Genomic DNA, 18,537 nt, shown 5'->3' with positions numbered 1-18,537 from the left:
ACGCTAGAGGAAATGTTAAACGATGCTTCTTTGATAAGAGCTCTAAGCCTTTATTTTTTCATATTAGTTTTTTGGCCATCAAGATTTCTTCACACCTATATCGTCTATAGAAATGTTTCCTGTTTGATACACCTGCAAAACTATATTACATCCTAAAACATCCAGTAATGCAACACGTAGACTAAAGGGGTCATTTGCTTCAAGTCTCAAAACTTTTTACTCGCTTTTCTTCAAAGTAAACCCCTCAAGTCTTCCATGATTGTTTTTGGTACTCGTTTCTATACCAAAACTTGTAAAATATCTCCATCCCTTTCACAAATCTCTAGTGACATGTAGTAATGACAACACTTTGGGGTCATCTGCTTCAAGTCTCAAAACTTCTCACTCGCTTTTCTTCAGAGTAACCCCTTAAATCCTCCATAACTGTTTTTGGTACTCGTTTCTATACCCAAACTAGTAAAATATCTCCATCCCTTTCACAAATCTCTAGTCTGAGAAAAAACTCTCCGTCCAACTCATGATAGAACCTGAATTCCCCCCCGCCTTCCTTAGAGGGTTTATGTTTTCTTCCAACTTTCTAATGTACAACTACATTGTTCTTCTATTTCAGCTGGTTCTTGCGCAGGTTATTCTTACGCCACTAAAGCTTTCATCTTCTCTCTCTATAACGTCAAAGGATACAATCCCGTAAAGTTGACACAATACCAAAATCAGCAATATGCAATGTACAGATGTAATACGCATGGACCCACCTTTGGCGCTGGGTGTGGTCATAATATCCACATATCCGACGACTCTAGAAACAACGGAAACTCCCACACCAGATGCGGTTGTACGTACACCACACCCTCAGGGTACTCAACTGGTGACTGTGGTTTTTTTACAGGGGGATCTCATTTCTCTCCAACGGACGTCGAAGTATTCTATGAAGCAGGTAATGAAGAAAAACATCCCTTTCCAAGGATAAATAGTTAATATGGCCTGTAGCAAAATCAAATCGTGTATTGTAGAAATATTCTTAGAAAGTTGTGTCTCTCGAATACGGATAGGTTACTTTTTTGTCATTTCAAAGGAATGTGTAAGCTTATAAAGTCTCTTTCGCAGCATTCATTTAAGTTCGTCACACAATAAATGCACAGAGAAATATTAAGTTTAAATGGGATCACATGTTTAGCACATCGTCCTGTGAATGAGAAGATCTGGGACTATAATTTTTGTGAAATACTCTTACGGTTGTGAAAGAAAAAAATAACATCTTTCTATATTCTGTAACGTCTGTTACTATAATTAACATTCGAGTTTCTTTCACGCACACAGGTGGCCTTAGTGCATCTATTATACTTAGAGGCCTGGACCCCAATAAATACTTGGGAAAGCTGATCTCGTTTTTAGACCCAGTTCTTCCCACTGCATCCCGCACTGACTTTGTGAGGTGTTGGCATGCTAAGACTGACGGCTGGGCGGCATCAACATTCCACAGCAACTGCGGTGGGAGGGGACCCGCAGTGACAATCATCAAAGTGAACGATTACATATTTGGTGGATATACTGATGTGTCCTGGAGCGGAGGCAGGAATATCAATTTTTTTAAGAGGGGACAAGAAAAGTTTATAGGATCAACTATCATTCCCTTTGGAATTTAAGGGGGGGGGGAGGGGGAGAACGCTAGAGGAAATATTAAACAAAACTTTATTTTTTCATATTAGTTTTTTGGCCATCAAGTTTCTTCACACCTATATCGTCTATAGAAATGTTTCCTGTTTGATACACCTGCAGAACTACATTACATCCTAAAACATCCAGTAATGCAACACGTAGACCAAAGGGGTCATTTGCTTCAAGTCTCAAAAATGTTTACTCGCTTTTCTTCAAAGTAAACCCCTCAAGTCTTCCATTATTGTTTTTGGTACTTGTTTCTATACCCAAACTAGTAAAATATCTCCCTCCCTTTCACAAATCTCTAGTCTGAGAAAAAAACTCTCCGTCCAACTCATGATAGAACCTGAACTCCCACCCCCCTTCCTTAGGGGGTTTATGTTTTCTTCCAACTTTTTAATGTACGACTACATTGTTCTTCTATTTCAGCTGGTTCTTGTGCAGGTTATTCCTACGCTAGTAAAGCTTTCATCTTCTCTCTCTATAACGTCAAAGGATACAATCCCGTAAAGCTCCCTCAATACCAAAATCACCAATTTGCAATGTACAGATGTAATACGCGTGGACCCACCTTTGGGAATGGTCATGATATCTACATATCCGACGACTCTGGAAACAACCAAAACTCCTACACCAGATGCGGTTACACATACACGACACCCTCAGGGTACTCAACTGGTGACTGTGGTTTTTTTACAGGGGGATTTCACTTTTCTCCAACGGACGTCGAAGTATTCTATGAAGCAGGTAATCAAGAAAAACATCCCTTCCCAAGGATAAATACTTAGTAGGGCCTGTAGCAAAATCAAATCGCGTATTGTAAAAATTTTCTCGGAAAGTTGTGTTGCTGGAATACGGATAGCTCACTTTTTTGTCATTTCAAAAGAATGTGTAAGCCTATAAAGTCTCTTTCGCAGCACTCATTTAAGTTCGTCGAGTCTGACGAGGACTTGCCTAAGTTTCCACGGGGGTTTGTGGGTATTACATGAAAACGAAAGGTGTACGTGGTGGGGCTATTTGAAAGAACGCCTGAGGGAACAAAAAAATCTCAGACATGCTTTGATGCACTCTGGCTTAAAGATTTAATGGATGTATCCGAGAAGTTACAATTCATAGACCCAACGTTTCGACACTTAATCAGGGGTGATGGCGAAGGCACTAGACAGTAGTGTCGAAACGTTGGGTCAATTGTAACTTTTTGGTTACAATCATTAAATCTTTAAACCAGAGTAGCATCAAACCATGCCTGATTGTCCTCCTGGTTGCTTTGTGAACTTTAAAACAAATTTCATTCTTTCTGCCGCCTAAAATACCGCCTGGTAGACGGGCTGGGAATTTTCTACCTCGCCGGATCAGTAATTTTAGATTATCTAGCGGGCCGAACGGGGGTCAAGAAATTATCCACATAAGATTCAAAGGCGACACCACAAATCAAAGATTATGTTCCATTTATTTGTCCAATTGTTATTTTTCCTTTTCTTTTCCCTACTCAGGCCTCGGTTTGTCCGCCATACTTCGAAGTCTTGATTACAACCAGTACTTGAAGGTGCTGTTTTCGTATTTGAACCCAGTCCTTATCAATAAAGAGCGTAGCAGGTTTGTGAGGTGTTGGCACGCAGAGACTGACGGTTGGGCAGTATCGACATTCCACAGTAACTGCGATGGGAGAGGACCCTCAGTGACTATCATCAAAGTTAACAGTTATATCTTTGGTGGATACACTGACGTGTCCTGGACCAGCAGTGAGTAAAAATAAAGCAAACATCTCTAACATGTAGAACAGATAACAAATCGATTAGTTGTGGACTTTTCTTGTAGCAGCGAGTTCATCTTAGAAACAGAAAATATCACATTAACAATTGCGATCCCAAAGTAGATTAACTCGTAAATAGCCTGAAAACGCGTTTGAAACGGGTTTCAACTTAAAGTCTTGTTTCGGATTTGATTTTTTGTTTTGATTTGATTTGATTTGATTTGATTTTGATTTGATTTGATTCTGACAGCTCCATTTCGTGCCACTTCCCCATATATCTTTGTATCCATTATTCATATTGGAGAGCTGAAACGAAGGATGTTTAATTAATGCTCTCTTTAGATCATATGTTTCCTTTGAATAACAATTCGGACCTTATTTCAGATGCTTTTTTTGAAAAGTGAAAATATGCTCTCGAGTTCTTGAAATTTTTGCAAACAAATTAAAGTGCTCGGTTCTGGTTCGGCAAGTAAAAAAAGTATCTTTTTTAAGGTTATCATCATGAATTTTTTTTCTCATTCGTATTGTTTCTAATGCTCCTAAATCTTTTCATTTTAGGTCCCTGTGCTTATTCTTCAGCCAGCAAAGCTTTCGTTTTCTCTCTTTATAACGACAAAGGATACAATCCTGTGAAGCTCACACAAAACCAAAACCAGCAAAACGCGATGTACAGATGTTCCTCTTACGGACCCACGTTTGGTTCGGGACATGATATCCACATATCAAATGACGCAAAAAACAATCAAAACTCTTATACTGTATGTGGCCACTCGTACTCTAACCCCACGGGTTATTCAGGTACATACTGTGGATTTTTTACTGGAAGTCTTAATTTTTCTCCAACTGATATTGAAGTTTTCTTCGAAATAACAAACTAAACACTAAAAACTCTGCTGTCTAAGTAAGTATTAAGTAAGTATTGTAACAATAGAGTTAATAGAGTTAGTGCCTCCTCACACAAGGCCCGGTCAACAGAACTTGCTCTGTATTCTCTCCGTGCTTAGTTGCTAATTTTCGTATTTAAAAAAGCACTCTGATCGAATAAAAATTCATAGTTTATTGTACCAATACACACATAGTTTTAGTTACAAAAGCAACAGACTGCACTTTCTATTCGTTTACTAGCGTAATAAAATACGCAGTATGTTAGTAGTTCACTCAAAACCTTCGTAGATTATGAGCAGTAATTTACAAGCTTTTCTCTTGTTCTTCTAACATCCTTTTGTGGTTTGTTAAGCCAATGAACTGATATAAAGAGAATGTTATAGTAAAAACACAGCGCATTTAAGACTGGCAAGGTTTAGGGCGCCTCCATTTAGTAAACTCTGCAATTGGAACATCATGCTGTAAGTGAGAAAATATTAGGCTGTAGAGCATTCGAAATAATAGATCTTAGAAACACCCAAGTTGTGAGCCCTTTCCCTATTGTGTATGAGGAATTTGTGGCGGGCACCGCCGTCGTGCGCTTTTATTTGCGTGGCACATACATTTTATCTTCGTCGCACGTGCATTTCATTTGCGTAGGACGTGCATTTCATTGGCGTCGCACGTGCGTTTTCAGTTGCATCGCACGTGTGACCAGGCTCTACTTAGTAATACCCCTCTCCACCCAGGAGTAGAAATGGCTACCTGTAAAATGTAGGAGTCAAAGACGAAAGGTTTAGGGTTTAATACATCTGCCATACATTAACATCCGGTCAGCGGTCAAGAGAGAGGAAGTAGTACCCCTGGTGCCGTCATGTTATTTACACCAGGACATTTTGCTACAAGATTGAACTTAACCGTTAAGGTTAATAATCATATCTACTCTTTTCAACACTGAACTTACGGTAAGTTCAGTGTTGTAGATATGATAATGTTACCAGTTAAGTAATTAAGTTAGATTAATATTATGTGTGCATCATTTTAAACATTAATCAATAATTTTTGAGTGTTGTTATATGTTGTTGTAACTTGAGTGTTGCGCCGCGAGATGGCGAAAGTTTTGCTTCACAGAATTTAAATGCTCGCTGTCAGTGATACGTTTTTACAAGAATTATTGAAAGAAGAAATTGCCTCTTTCCATCGAAGACTACCACACAGACATCAATGCAATATGACGAGTAATCACAGCCAATATTCTCTTACTAATTCTGTCATAAAGAACCAACAATTCCTTTCCTTCTAATCAGAGCTGAAATTGAGCCGGCAGAAGAGAATTTAAGAATTAAGAACAGAAATTAGCGAGTCAAAATCCAAATTGACGAACGCAAACGAATTTAGTTGATGCTGGAAATCACTAATCAGATCCGCAATTGAACCAAGAGAACAACATTTTTAAATTATGAGAACACTTGTCTGTAATCACCAGATTGCAAAATTTTATTCCTTAATCTTTGGGGAACAACGAACCTTTTATTTTTTTTAAAATGAAAACCAAACCCCCCAAAGAAGCTAAAAGTAAAGATGACTGAGTCAAGATTACAAACAGTCGAGGTCAAAACAATGCCTCAAATGAAGTAACATTACATGTGTTCACCCTTAATAACCAAACATTAGTATCCATGCTTTCTAAACTGTTCTCTTTACAATCTCTGTGGTACTGACAAGGAGAATTTGTTCGACAATCAGAAGGTTCCAAAATTGGCAAGTCTTTTACTTTATTTTCACAACTTTTACATCTAAAGAAAAGGTGATACCGTAAATTGAAACGAAAAGCTAGTCACCCTTGAGGGTTAAAGTTAAGAAAAGTGGCCAGGGAAGGCTTGCTAGCTGATGATTTTGTTTATAATCCACATGTCTTTTTGCAATAATAATAATAATAAATTACATATATTTATTACCTTGGGGAAAAATTGATAATAGGGTGAGATGTGGAATAACAAGGAAAATTCAAATCAAAAAAATAATAATAAACAGTAACTAGAGAACAAAATAAGGTAAGTTTTGAGTTTGGTTAAGGAGTACAGAAAGAGCATGTAAGAAACAAAAAAACCCTTAGTACTCCATGACTTAATGGAAGAGCATTGGAGCACAATGTCCTAAACCCTTTTGAAAAACATTTTTCGACAGGAAATTGGAAGTCGAGAGGACCGCTCTTAGTGAAAGCGGCACATCAGTAACTTCCACGGGTCTTACTCGGTTACCCGTGATCGTGTCACGTCCCCAGGCCGAATCTGAATAGCAATTGAACAGCGGAATGATCAGTGGTGTTAATTTCTGTCTTTTTACTTCAATTTCTGCCTCATGTCTCAGTTTCTGTCCTCATGATTTAAATGTTGTTCCCTTAATCCAATTTGGCTCTGATCAGTAACTAAATTCCTTTGCGTTGTGTTCTTAATTCTTAAATTATCTTCTACAGGTTTTGTTTCATTTTTTCCCTGAAAAGGGTTTAGGATACATCAGTTTTAAAAAGAAGGTTTGTTGTTCCCCAAAGATTAATGAATAAATTGTGATATTCTGATGATTACAGACGTACTGAATTATCCAAAAAAGGGTAGTCTAGCCAATGATCAGTTTTAGCTTGTGGCGACGCAAAAAAAGAGAAGTGTTCTCATGATTTAAAAGTTCTTCTCTTGGTTCAATTGCGAATCTGATCAATGACTTTCAGCGTCAACTAAATTCTTTTACGTTGTGTTCTTAATTTTTTAAATTCTCTTCTGCCGGTTTAGTTTCAGTTCTGATGAGAAGAAATGGAAATTGTTCATTCTTTACAACAGAATTTGACAGAAAATATTGGCGGTGATCACCCCTCATAGCACAAAGCCGTGGTTGCATTTCATTTTCCTTCTTTCTCAATTTATACTATGCTTTACTATAACAAAAATAAAAAGTAAATAACAAGAATATAATTATGCAACACCAATATCAAGAACATGTCGCCCAAGGTTCAGCTTCTTTTTTAATCTTATTTAATCATTAGGCTCGAGTCTTAGTCTTGTAGATTTTAACCAGTTAGAGGTGTACCTGAAATCTTTAAACGTTTAAAAAAAAAATTTTAGGGAATATTGAAAAAACAGTATGTAGTTTTAAGGGGGGTTAGAGGTGGATAGAGACATGAAAAGTCGGTTCCAGTGTAAAGACGAGCAAAAGGGCGAGCAAACCGCAAACGGCGGTCGTGGTTCTTAGGAAAACGGCTGACTTCTGTTTTTTAGCAGGCGATTAGAGACTTGCTGAGAGCCTGCTACAGACTGAGAGATAAGGAGATTTGAGATTTGCGTTTAGCCTTACCATTATTTAACATATTTAAACTTACCATTAAACTTACCATTTTCAGTTTGTGTAGGAACACTTTGTCGGACAGTTGATTCTTTTGACAGAGATGTGGTTATGTCATCCAGAAAGTTAGCCTTTTAACAAGGCTTCTGAACGACATTCCGACCTCATTTGTTCTTGATGTCTCAAGCTTGTGTGAACCCTAGGTCGATATAGTTTAGTTTTAGAAAGAAATGGTCAAATATAATTTGAAACTTATTTGAACATAAAGTTTATATCTGCTCATAACTGTGCCTGTCAGAAATCAACTGTAATCCTTTGAATGCAAATAAAACTAAGTTAACCACTCGTTTATTTTCAATGTATTTCATTTTACCGTATTAATATAACCTTCGGTCTCAGTTTTCAACGACTGATTGATGCATAACAGTATTAGAGCGATGAACCCAAAGTAAAATGTTCGCACGTGCACATCACGTGCCAGATCCAACGAGTAGTTCCACCTTAGCAAAATTCCCATTGCTGGGTTTATCCTGTGCTTCAGAGCGCCTCCACATTTTCCCGCGCTTATTTACTGCTTTGTTCTTTCCCGCTCTTTTTTTCTAGTTTCACCCTTTCAATGTCTCCAAGCGCCAATCAACAGCTGTATACATTCCTATGTTCGCCATTTATCAGCCATTCCTTAGCAATCGTATTACTCTGCACTTGCGCTGCTGCCTGCAGTAGCACGCATTCGAGTTTCCACTTTGCTTTACCATAGATATGAGCTCGTGTTTCCTGCGCTATAGCAGCCATAGCCTACTTTGGGGGCAGAGAGAAAAATAAAAAACCGACTGCCTTTTTTGCCGGGTCTTCCAGTAGAGCGGTGCGCGCAAACGGAAGGTTTTCGAGTGGCCGCCCTGCTCATCGAACCATAACGGACCGCTCCTTTCCACATCCAATCAGAATGAGAACCAACTTATTTAACATGATATACAGTACCACATGAAAGGACCACTCGGTAAGTTTCATGCTTACGTAGCATGAATTACCACCACCAGGAGAAAAGGTTCAATAAACTAATGTAGAAAAGGTTGAATTCTCATCGAAAGAACCGCTCATGAATGTTCACATTCACGGATTTACCATCTTTAGATTGTGTAGCGGAGACAACTGATTATGAACAATAAAAGCTAAGTTTTTTCGTTTGTCTCACGATGTAGTTACGTGTGATGTAGATCGCGACGTTTCGACTGCATACTGCTAGTCTTCTTCGGGTGATGAGGTCGACTGGTCATGCGTGATCTTATAAGCATGATGCTCTGCTGTGATTAGTCGTTTTTCAACGGCTCTGATTGGTGCATTTCGATCCTAGCTGTTTTCACTCGGTGATTTGCTCCCTCAGCGGTCCGCTGTCGCACAGCTCTCCTGTTGTTGTGTTTTTTGATCGTGGGCATCCACGCTTCTGGAATTTCTATTCCACTATCCCTGTTGATGTTGTTAGGGTGAAGTCTCATACGAATTGCCTCTTTGACTCTGTGCGTGTTGTAATAAGGGTCACGAACAGTAAACTTTACTTCGTTCCAGGGTGGCTTGTGTCCGGTGTTGTGAGCATACTCTGAAACGGCGGAGGTCTCGGTACGGGCGAGACGGAAAGAGTTAAGGAGCACGATCGAGACATCCATGACTACATCGTGAGACAAATGAAAAACCTTAGCTTTTATTGTTTTCACCACGATGAATAACCACAACCTTTTTTACGAAATCGATTATGAACTGTCAGTATATTCTCTTTCTAGAGATCTATCCTGATCATTGACCTCAGTATTGAGAGCTCGCTACGTGAAGTTCACACAAATCTGCTGTTATTTTGCAAAGTAGATTTAAAAAATTTTTTTGGAAATCAAATTTGATTCTGTTTTGGGGCTTTTCTACGTCAGTGAAAAATGACGTCATCAGTAAATGCGCCCGCAAGTCTGAAATTGATATTGGTCAGCACATAGGCATTCTTTGAGGACAAGGAAGTGATGGTGGGCGGGGACGAGGAACTGTTGTTCACAAAATGTACTCTCGACCGGAGGGGGTGGAAAGTCTTGAGCAGAAGGGGCTGGTTGCTGCTGTTGATAAGTAAACAGTAAAAACGAGGAAACATCAAGGCGAAATCAAACAACAATAATATTAGGAGCCGTTAAGTTTGATACCTCCAATTTTCTTTCCTGGCCCGCCATAAGAGATGCGTCTGGGATGAAAAGAGCTCGGGTTATTTTGACAAGAAATTCAATGCGAATCGCTTTATGGCTGTCACGCAAGATATCATCGCCAATGTTTTGTGCTTAGGCTACGCAGTCACGCAACACCACTGTGGAGGGGCAAGTCTTCATGGGATAGATCAAGAGCAACATTCCCAGAATTCTATGCCATTTCCCTTCTGTCAGGTCAGCCGGCAAAATGGCGGACTTACACGTGTATTTTATTTCAGCCCTCGTTTTATCTTGCTGCATACAAATTTTAGCAGGGTAAATCGTGCTCTTTCTAATCTCTTTTATATAATTTTTTTTTCCATCTGCTGTTTTTTAAAATATTTTGCGTATCATCAGGCGGGATTTTTATGCAATCTTGGGCGTCTCGAGAGATGCAAGCAAGAATCAAATCAAGCGGGCATACAGAAAACTGGCGATGAAGTGGCATCCCGATAAAAACAAGGAGGACCCTAAAGCACAAGAAAGATTTCAGGATCTGAGTAGTGCATACGAGGTTTGTTTTCATAACAATTCTATATCATACACTGTTAAGACCTTCCTTGAATATCTGTTTATGATGATTAATAATTCAACTTTCCTCAAGGTTTAAAAGCATCCCCGTTAGGCTACAGAAAATTGTCGACTTTCCCGTTTTGGTGTACTGTACCTTATGAAAATCTCAAAACAAACGTTTCAATAAATTTTAAACTTTTAAGTACATCAGTAAGTTATTGTGTTTTACAAGTTCAATTTTACTGCAAGTTTTCAATCAGCTTATCGATTCCTTAGCCTAGCGTCATTTACTTAAGCAGTAGATTACGCAAAGCTAAGTGAGTTTTCAGCTCTTTTTAAATATCAGCTGAATTTAAAGCTCCAGAATCAATAGCAGTTGTTATACAGCGCGAAATAATTTCATTGTTCCTTGTTTCGCTCCAAATTGGTTTTTGTGTTTTTGCAATACCGATAGCTATGGAACTTTAGTCGATTCATGTACGAGTCACGAAAGCTCAGCTAAATACTCTGTAGACGTAGATGTGAAGGATTTTGAAGAGAAGAGAAAGTTATATTTATTTCCGTGTGATTTATCATTTTTACAATGTACATTTTCGGAAAAACCAACGTAAGTTTTGCATCTTATGCAAATTGGTCAAGGTGTCTGTCCGTGATTGGTTAGTTTATCTCGGTTGACACATTGGGTCAAGAAAGTCTTATCGAGTGCATTTCAGTCATGCTACAGAGTTATTACCATGCTATTATGATTTATTTGTTTTAATTTCAAATGTGGCTTTAAGCAGAAAGTCAAAGTAAATTTTCAGCTAGGTTTTTTTTTTTTTTTCAACTTTGTCAGTTCATTGTCATTTTAGGCAAACAGGTGGTGTTGATGGAAATTGTTTTCAAAATATTTATCTCTTAACCCTTGAACCCCCAAGATCTGATTGTTAATTCTCCCTTCTAGCTGCTATATATCTCCTTGTAAATTAGTTACAAGAATTTGGAGGTAGATAAACCTATCAACTTCTGCCTGATGAGGTCAGGTATTCTCATTATCTGTCTGCTGGATAATGTAAGGATATTATGGGAAGAAGTTACATCTTAATCACTTCTTGGTGTTTAAAGGTTGACACCGAATTTTTTTCAACAGCTTGTGTCACCAAAATAATTATATATTTGATAATTATTTTTGTGTTTCTCTAATTTTTTTTTCATGTTTCATAAACCTATGGAACACTTTGCTTTATGCTGTAGGTCCTAGCTGATGATGAGAAGAGGAAGGTTTATGACAGGCATGGAGAGGAAGGACTGAAAAATATGCAACAAGGAGGTGGTGATGGTTTTGATCCTTTTTCAAGGTACATTGTTTTGCGTGATGAAGAAAGATCTTATTCTTTTTCTCATGAGCATGGCTCAACGATAGAATTTCACTTTTCTGGAAGGAATGGTACCTTGGACCTGTGATTGTAGGTTCTGTGCTCCAATGCTCTTCCATTAAGTCACAGAGCACCAAGGGTTTTTTCATTTCTTCCATGCTCTTTCTGTACTCCTTAACCAAACTCAAAACTTACCTTATTTTGTTCTCTAGTTACTGTTTATTATTATTTTTTTTGATTTGAATTTTCCTTGTTATTCCACATCTCACCCTATTATCAATTTTTCCTCAAGGTAATAAATATATATAATTTATTATTATTATTGAGAAAAGACATGTGGATTGTAAACAAAATCATCAGCTAGCAAGCCTTCCCTGGCCACTTTTCCAACCCCCAAGGGTGACTAGCTTTTCATTTCTGTTTACGGTATCACCTTTTCTTTAGATGTAAAAGTTGTGAAAATAAAGTAAAAGACTTGCCAGTTTTGGAACCTTCTGATTGTCGAACAAATTCTCCTTGTCAGTACCACAGAGATTGTAAAGAGAACAGTTTAGAAAGCATGGATACTAATGTTTGGTTATTAAGGGTGAACACATGTAATGTTACTTCATTTGAGGCATTGTTTTGACCTCGACTGTTTATAATCTTGACTCAGTCATCTTTACTTTTAGCTTCTTTGGAGGGTTTGGTTTTCATTTTGAAGGATCACAACATGGGGGTGAAAGGGAAGTCCCTCGTGGAAGTGATATTCACATGGATCTTCATGTCACATTGGAAGAGCTCTACTCTGGAAACTTTGTAGAGGTTAGTGAAGAATTCAACCCTGTTAATACAATAAACATATTTTTATACAAACTTGACGTTTACATGTACTGGATTGTTGATACAGGTCTGATAAAGCAATTATGAGTACAGTGGACAGTTACAAGTTAGCAAATCCCTGCCACAGAGAATGTTAAATTACTAGGTTTTAATATAAGTATTCAGTGAATTAATCTTAATCCTAATATCAGTCCTTCAGATAGGCAGTTAGGCAGTCAATAGTCATTTGCTCTGACAAAGGGCTAACACTTAAAATGTCAGCTTTGAAATTCTATACAATGGCCAATTTAGTCATGAACTCATTTGATGATATCAAATTACCCAGTCAGTCAGTCAGTCACTCAGTTAGTTAGTCAGTCAGTCAATCAGTCGGGTATAGTCAGTCACTCAGTTAGTTAGTCAGTCAGTCAATCAGTCGGGTATAGTCAGTCACTCAGTTAGGTAGTCAGTCTCTCAGTAAGGTAGTCAGTCAATCAGTCAGTCAGTCACTCAGTTAGTTAGTCAGTCAATCAGTCAGGTATAGTCAGTCACTCAGTTAGGTAGTCAGTCTCTCAGCAAGGTAGTCAGTCAATCAGTCAGTCAGTCACTCAGTTAGTTAGTCAGTCAATCAGTCAGATAGTCAGTCAATCAGTCGCAGGTAATTTTGTTCATCTGTCGGACAATCAGTCAGTCAGGGAGGCATGAATTTAAATCCCATCAAAGCCTTAAAGTTTCTGGGCTTTTTTTCTGCAATTACCTGAATTGAAGTCCACCAGTAAGGATCATTTATTTACTTGATTTTCATTTGCAGATCAAGTGAAATTTGTTTCCTTAAAAATTCCAGACAGTCAGGCAATCCGTCCTAATACAGTCGGTCAGTCTTTATGCAGTCCATCATTCAGTCATTTCAGAGGTGAACTGATTGATCATTTGTTCACTGTCCACAGGTTTTACGCATCAAACCAGTCACACAGACAGTTCCTGGCACAAGAAAGTGCAATTGTCGGCAAGAGATGAGAACAACACAGTTGGGTCCTGGAAGGTTTCAGATGTCACCAGTGGATATCTGTGATGAGTGTCCTGCTGTAACTTATGTCACTAAAGAAAAACTTTTAGAAGTTGAAGTGGAACCTGGAATGAGAGACGGACAAGAATATCCTTTTGTTGCAGAGGGTAAGAACTGGAACAGTTTGAATTTGATATTACTGATTGTGCTGTGGTTGTTTCTGAGATTGCTTTGATCAGCAAAGCAACAAATCCACAAAATTTAAAATTAAACATGAGCTTGCTAAAGTATAATACTGAAAAAGCTCTGTACATGGTTCCATTTTGCTACTAATTTTTAATCTCCTCTACCATAGAAATCAAAGGAATGCAAATGATTTCAAAATAATCAAGCAACTACTGTTTGAACCAAGAACAAAATTGAACCACAGCATCCACAATTCCCCCCTTTTTTCTTCTTTTTGAAGTTGAACTTTCTTGGGTCCAGTTGCACCATTAATCTCCTGAGAAGTCTCTTTTAAAGGAATGACCACGATTGTCTTTCAAATGATGCTTCTCTTTGTTGGTTAGGTGAGCCTCACATTGATGGTGAACCTGGTGATTTGAAGTTTATCATTAGAGAACAAAGGTACATCTAGATTAGGGCTGATTTTAACCCTTTAACTCCCATGAGTGACCAAGGCAGAATTTCTCCTAACAATATCAATACAATACCAATCAGATAAGTGATGAGAATAAAGAAACATATAAACTTGAGAATAATTAGATGATCCAACACTAAATTCTTAGAACTAACATTATAAGAACTGTATAGTTGACAGTAAGGAGAATTACAAATTTGAACTGGGAGTTAAAGGGTTAATGTTCTCAAGTTGTTTGGTATTTCTCTGTGAAATTAAAGGGGAATAACATTTTGTCTAAAGGGTTACCCAAGGCTTTACTCTAGGCACTCTTTCAAGTGATGGGAGTTATCATGACATGATGGTTTGTGTTCCTGGGGTATGTTGCTCAAAGTTCCCGGTAACTTAACAAGCCCATAAAGCTTTTCTGTTTTATTCAAAATGGGGTTTTCAAAAGGTTTGAAAATTGTACCAAAAAAAACTGTTAGCTAAAGAAACAAAGTGGACTGATAAGGTGGACCTCTCTATTCTTTCAGTTTTGATCTTAAGATTTAGCTTTGGGCCTGTTAAGTTTGTGGGACTTGCGAGAAACAGGCCCTTGGTCTGATCAAGAGGTCAGGGGGTTAAGTTGTGGGCAAGATGCTTAACTCCTACAATGCTCACCCCACTCACTCCACCCTGGGGCATAAACTTTTACCTGCCAACTGTGTGGGAAATGTGACAAAGTAGGGGAAGAGAGGGAGGGTGGCGAGTGTTACCTACAATGGAGCAGAATCCCGTCCAGAGGGGGTGGAGATACTCCAATTTGCTGAACCCTTTTAGTTGAGCTACTGGAAAATCTGATTGTTAATTCTCCCCTCTGGCTTTCACCCATTTTCTTTAAGTTTGTTCAAAGAATTTTGTGTTTGATCAAGAAAACTTTTGAGCATTCTCATCAGCTGTTTTCTGGTAAATGTATGGATATTATAGGGTGAAGTAACTTGTTTATCACTTCTGGAGGGGTAAGGGTTAATGATGTGGCAACTTGGATAGGACCCAACAGTATTAGCCTTTATCAGTTTGTAAGCAGACTTACGGTGCAGCAATTTTAAAGAGTGTATCACATCAACAGGCACGATAGATTTCAGAGAAAAGGAGATGATCTTTACACAAATGTGACTGTTGCTTTAATTGATGCATTAAATGGATTTGAAATGGATATTGACCATCTTGATGGTCACAAGGTTAGTTTATGGTTGAGCTTGCGAGTGGATTCACATGAGATCTGTTTACATAAACATTAAACCAATCAGCCCTTAACACTTTCACTCCCAAGATCTTGTGAGTAATTCTCCTTACTTTCTGCAATACAATTCTTGTTATGTTGGTCCAGAGAATTTGGTTTTGGATCAGCTAATAGTCCCCTAACTGATATTTTTCTTTTTCTCATCACTTGTCTGCTTTATATTGTATTAACATTGTAATGAGAAATTCCGTCTCGGTCATTCATGGGAGTTAAAGGGTTAAAAGGTTTTTCAAAGTTTTTCTAAGGTTTTTCTCCATGAAAATTGATGATAATTTGATTTCCAGCACTTTACAATCCACTCCTTTGCCCTGAAAATAGTTGTCTTCTCTTGTTTGCCTGCAGTGTATGAGAATGAAAATTAAATATCTATCACATCTTGATAAGAGTTTTTATATTACACTGTAATAACAGTTTGATATTCAGCTATTTGTATACCACCCCTTTGCACCACTGTGAGCCAAGTGGATTGCAAGGATCACCAAAGATAACTGAAAAATAATTCTTGTGGCTTAAATCATAAGAAATGCACGTCAAAGAGCAGGGAGAATGGATATGGAAGGTTGATGAGTTTGCTTTTCCATCAGGTGCACATTGTGCGGGAGAAAATCACATGGCCAGGAGCACGCATAAAAAAGAAAGAAGAGGGCATGCCTAACTATGAAAACAATCACGAGAAAGGGGATCTTTTTATAACATTTGATGTTGAATTTCCAAGAGGTGGCATGTCAGAAAGTGAAAAAGAAGGTAGGTTCTATTTCTACCATGAGAATTGATTAACCAAGAAACTAAAACAAGAGTATATTGGAGTTCCATTTTATTTGTTATTGAGATAACACACAGTTAACTGCTGCACCCCTGAAAATTGTAAAAAGTGTCCATCAGTTGAGCTGTCTGCCTTTGAGAATTATTCCCATAAGGGGATACTAGGGAAAATTAGGGTGGATGTCTGCTTACAGGAGAGTTAATTAACAGGGGTTAATGTACATGTTTTGTGGAAAAAAAAGAAAAGAAATGCACAGTGTATATAAATATATAGGGTTAGGTTAGGTTACACCCCTATTCTGTTAAACCTGTATTTAGTGGTCAACTTGTATTAAGCCATTCCCCATGAGTAATTACTGAGTACAGGTTTGACTGTACATGTTGATGCAGACTGGCCTTTTTTGTATTGCTTCAATACCAGCTCAAAGAAGATAAGGATGCCATTTAACAAAAAAAAAAACACTCTTCTATATTAGACTATTGTATTGCTCATAAATTAGCAAATCACTAATTAATCTTCGTCTTTGTTTTCAGCTTTGAAGACCATCTTGAAGCAACAATCTCAACAGAAAGTTTATAATGGACTCTAACCAATTGTTGATAAAATAAGATTTTTCAATATAGGTAGTGTAACATTGTATTTTTCAAACTTTGCCTCCTTACAAAAGGCTTTTTAAAGTATCACAAAAGGATAAAATGTTTCTTGAGCTTGCACTTTTTGAATGAAATAACTTGCTTGACGAAATGAAAAAAAGTGCAGTTATTTAAACCTTTACTGGGTGATGTTTCCTAGTTGAGCTTGGGACAGATGATGTCTAGGACATCTTTCTGTTCTTTGCAGAAAGGAACAGGGAAAAAGAAGAGAAGTCAACTACTAACTCTCTATTCCTTGTTGTCAGTAGGAGATCTCCCTCTTTTTTTCATTTAGAGAGAAGGTGTTCTTTCCTGGTAACATTCCTTAATTTTGTTGAACAGATAAGTTTGGTGCTCTTGTCACCTCTTTTGGGATAATGTTGAGAAAGCTGCATTTCACCCCCTTTCTGGGAGGAGTGACAAGAGGGCACTGCTGTGGCCTGGGTTTGAATCCCGGACTTGATGTCAGGCTTAGGTTGAGTTTGTTGTTGGTTCTCATGGCAGGGTTTTCCAGTTTCCCTCCCTCCACAAAACTAACATTTCAAATTCCTATCGGACTTGGAAACAGTCAAATATCCACCACTAAATTCCATTATTATTATTGTCATTGTAAAAATTAAATACTTAGCCCAGGATTATACAGTCATGAGAATTCTGATGTGGAAGAATTGTTGGCTCTTTCCTTCTAACCCTCCCTAAGGCTGCATGTTGTAAAGAAAAGTATGAATTTCTTTCTATCTTGGTAAATTATCCATACAAACATTGATTTACAGTTCCCATGTCTTCAAAACACCCTAGCTATGGGTATTCCATGGTTGCCACAGGTCAAAGAAAAGATTAGGAAAATGAAATTTCTTCAAGATCTGGGAAAGTCCAGGAATTTCACTTTGATTCAGGGGAAATTTACATATTTGAAGGAAGTCAAGTGAAATTTCAAGTCGTCAAGAAGTTGCCTATTCATCTTCTCCTGAACCTTTTCCTGGTGACATGGTGACACTTTCCTTTGTCATGTTGAGGTTACTCGTGTATGTTTTTGAGAACTATTGACATTTCCTGACAATCTTGTCCTTTCCCTTTGTAAAGAAAGTTCAACTTGGTTTGTGAATGTAATCATGCACATGTGTTTCAATTTTTCATTGTTTTAACATTTTCAATTCCTCAGCAAGTGTTGCTTTGGTAGATTTTTTTATAATGTAATTCAATGACAAACTGATGTTAGGTTTCCAACTGAATCAGTCCACTTACCGTGTTACCCTAAAAAGCTATCAATGCATGTACACTGTATGTGACTTTATGTACACTTTTTGTGACTTGCTGGAAACTTAGGTTTTCAGGCTGAGGGTTGAGGTCGTAGGACACTATCAGAAGTCACTCGTGAAATAATTAATTTGGATGGTTAAAAAGGGAAATTTTATGTTTGTCTAAAGGAAAGTCAGGGAATTCAAAATCCAACAACTATGTGGCAACTATGGTATTATTTCAAAGATATGGAGAAGCACTGAATTTTATTGTTATTACTGAATGATGTAAATAAAGTCTTGTGTTAAAAAAAGGGTCAAGTATAATTTGCTTCTTTGCTGGCATAGTTTCATGGCATTAAACTTTTACATCCTAACATCAAAATGCATCTTCTCCACACTCCTCTCTGTATACTCCCTAAGGTGCTGACAAGGAGAATTCATTGAACAATCAAGATCTTCATTAAAACCCAATAATTTCCTCTATCCTTGTGTCCTTGTTG

General features: G+C 37.8%; 2 protein-coding genes across 2 annotated transcripts; both read left to right on the top strand.

Moving 5' to 3' along the window:
• The first annotated feature begins 9 nt into the window (after nt 1–9).
• Nucleotides 10–7,951, top strand: LOC131773664 (uncharacterized). The gene is made up of 5 exons (XM_066160535.1): nt 10–934; nt 1,318–1,569; nt 2,086–2,403; nt 3,150–3,398; nt 3,968–7,951. Exons 1-5 carry the CDS (start codon nt 724–726, stop codon nt 4,285–4,287), a joined length of 1,350 nt encoding a protein of 449 aa, XP_066016632.1. The 5' UTR covers nt 10–723; the 3' UTR covers nt 4,288–7,951.
• A 2,051-nt stretch (nt 7,952–10,002) lies between these two features.
• LOC131773639 (dnaJ homolog subfamily B member 11-like) lies at nt 10,003–18,512 on the top strand. Its single transcript, XM_059089575.2, has 9 exons — nt 10,003–10,098; nt 10,180–10,336; nt 11,569–11,672; nt 12,362–12,494; nt 13,439–13,664; nt 14,067–14,124; nt 15,228–15,339; nt 15,986–16,145; nt 16,698–18,512. Exons 1-9 carry the CDS (start codon nt 10,031–10,033, stop codon nt 16,751–16,753), a joined length of 1,074 nt encoding a protein of 357 aa, XP_058945558.2. The 5' UTR covers nt 10,003–10,030; the 3' UTR covers nt 16,754–18,512.
• Nucleotides 18,513–18,537: the final 25 nt, after the last annotated feature.

Source organism: Pocillopora verrucosa, chromosome 13, assembly GCF_036669915.1.
Source record: "Pocillopora verrucosa isolate sample1 chromosome 13, ASM3666991v2, whole genome shotgun sequence".
Lineage (NCBI taxonomy): Eukaryota > Metazoa > Cnidaria > Anthozoa > Scleractinia > Pocilloporidae > Pocillopora > Pocillopora verrucosa.
This window is presented reverse-complemented; position numbering and strand designations above follow the sequence as displayed.